At 41.8% G+C, this 2,056-nt stretch overlaps 1 protein-coding gene across 1 annotated transcript; it reads left to right on the top strand.

Annotated features, from left to right (window-relative positions):
• The first annotated feature begins 286 nt into the window (after positions 1–286).
• Positions 287–1,698, top strand: LOC125204624 (protein WUSCHEL). Its single transcript, XM_048103335.1, has 3 exons — positions 287–652; positions 734–831; positions 1,380–1,698. The coding sequence occupies exons 1-3, from the start codon at positions 289–291 to the stop codon at positions 1,686–1,688; spliced, it is 771 nt and encodes a 256-aa protein (XP_047959292.1). The 5' UTR covers positions 287–288; the 3' UTR covers positions 1,689–1,698.
• The last annotated feature ends 358 nt before the right edge of the window (positions 1,699–2,056 follow it).

The raw sequence follows: 2,056 nt of genomic DNA, 5'->3' as shown, positions 1-2,056 counted from the left end.
ATTGAAAGAAGAGAAGGGTAACAATAATGAGAAGAAAATCTTGATGATGGATGGCTTTTGATCCAAGCAATTGGTGTCTGAATTGCTCCTTTCTAGTTCCTATTTTGTCCCTTCCTTTTTGTTAGCCTTGCTCTGTCAACTTCAGTCCTTCTCTCCCAGATATCTCTCTGATATCCTCTCTCTCAAATCCTCCATGTGCCCTCCTGTCATCTTCTCTCTCCCTCCCTCTTTATAATTCCCATCCCACCTCACTCAACTCAATTAGCCCTCTCTCTCTCTCTCTCAGTCATGGAACAGCAGCAGGTGGGAGGAAACGAAGATCAAGGTGGTGGTGGTGGCAAAGCTACGACGACGAGCTTCCTCTGCAGGCAGAGCAGCACGAGGTGGACTCCGACAACGGACCAGATCAGAATCTTGAAGGATCTTTATTACAACAACGGCGTGAGGTCTCCCACCGCCGAGCAGATTCAGCGCATCTCCGCCAAGCTAAGGCAGTACGGCAAGATCGAGGGCAAAAACGTCTTTTACTGGTTCCAGAATCACAAGGCCCGCGAGCGCCAGAAGAAGCGCTTCACCGCCGACATCCCAATGCACAGACCCACCTCCTCCGCCGATCACCACATTTACGGCAAATTCCCTAACATAAACCCTGGTATTTTGTGAATTTCGTTGAAAGATCATCTTTTTCTGTGACCCTTTTCCGTGAATTGAAGAAAGATGTGTGCTTTTTTAGGGAATTTTGCGTCTTCATCTGCTTCCTCTGCGGGTGGTAATTTGCTGAATGTTGGAGGCTATGGGTATGGATCTGTGGCCATGGAGAAAAGCTTTAGGGTGAGTACAAATTACAAAATGCAGTACAGATTCTCATGAATTGGCAGATGATTTCTGTTTTGTTTGCTTCCCACTTTGATTAGTTCGTGTCTGTTGGCTCACTTTCAGACAACATACAACACAAACATAAGTTTCCATATGTGTAACTAAAGCAGTCTGTCTATTTGATTTTGTGATTGGTACACAAGATCAAATGTTCAGCCTTTTCTTATGTAAGAATCTTCAATAAAATGAGGAGAGAGAGAGAGTAGAGGGAGAAACCCTTTTAAGTTAGATTCATGAAAATGTGGAGAAACACAAAGAAGCCTTTTAAATTTGTTGGTTCAAATCAAATTCATTTTCAAAAATTTTATCTTTACTACTAAAATGTAAGGAGGGAGGGAGAGAAGCCCTCTAATCAGGTTTCTTGGTTCAAATTATAGATCAAGAATTTGATCTTCAAGAAATTGAGGGCAAGACCAAATTAGCTTAAGATGCTTTGTAATCATGCTCAATTTTTTGTTTAAGATTCTTGAAAAAAGATCATATTTTTGTATGTAATTATGCAGGAATGCTCCATAACACCAAATGCAAATGTGGGAGGGCAGAATTTTGCATGGATTGGGGTTGATCCCTACTCTTCTCCCTACCCTTTTCTCGAAAGGAAAAGAAGCATCAACGACCAAACCCTAGAAACAGCTGAGGAGGATGAGGAGGAGGCGCCGGAGATCGAGACCCTCCCGCTCTTCCCTATGCACGGCGACATCAAGCAGGACTTCAACGGGTGGCACCATCGCGGCGACGATGCCATGGCCGCCGGTTCTAGGACTTCGTTGGAACTTAGCCTTAACTCCTATGCAGCCGGATTCCCTCACTAGGGCTTCAATATTTGGGGCTACATGAAATAATTGTAAAGTAATTGATTGCTATTAATCCATATAATATGATGATGATGATGATGATGATGACTAAATTAGGGCATTTTCATGAATCTATGTGTAATTAGTTAATTATGCTTAATGTTGTGGGGGTGATGCCCATTGCCCAAATCAGGTTGTTGATTACAACTTGGCATATGTCAGCTTATTAATGATGAGTTTGGTTGAAGAATGTTGTAGGAATTTATGTTGCTCAATTGTACATAGCACATGGTTTTTTTCTTAGTATCCAAGAATTTGATTTTCTGTTTCTATTTTGGGTAAGTTAACTACAGAATTTACAACATGACCTTATTAATACTCCATAT

Source organism: Salvia hispanica, chromosome 1, assembly GCF_023119035.1.
Source record: "Salvia hispanica cultivar TCC Black 2014 chromosome 1, UniMelb_Shisp_WGS_1.0, whole genome shotgun sequence".
Taxonomy (NCBI): Eukaryota; Viridiplantae; Streptophyta; class Magnoliopsida; order Lamiales; family Lamiaceae; genus Salvia; species Salvia hispanica.
This window is presented reverse-complemented; position numbering and strand designations above follow the sequence as displayed.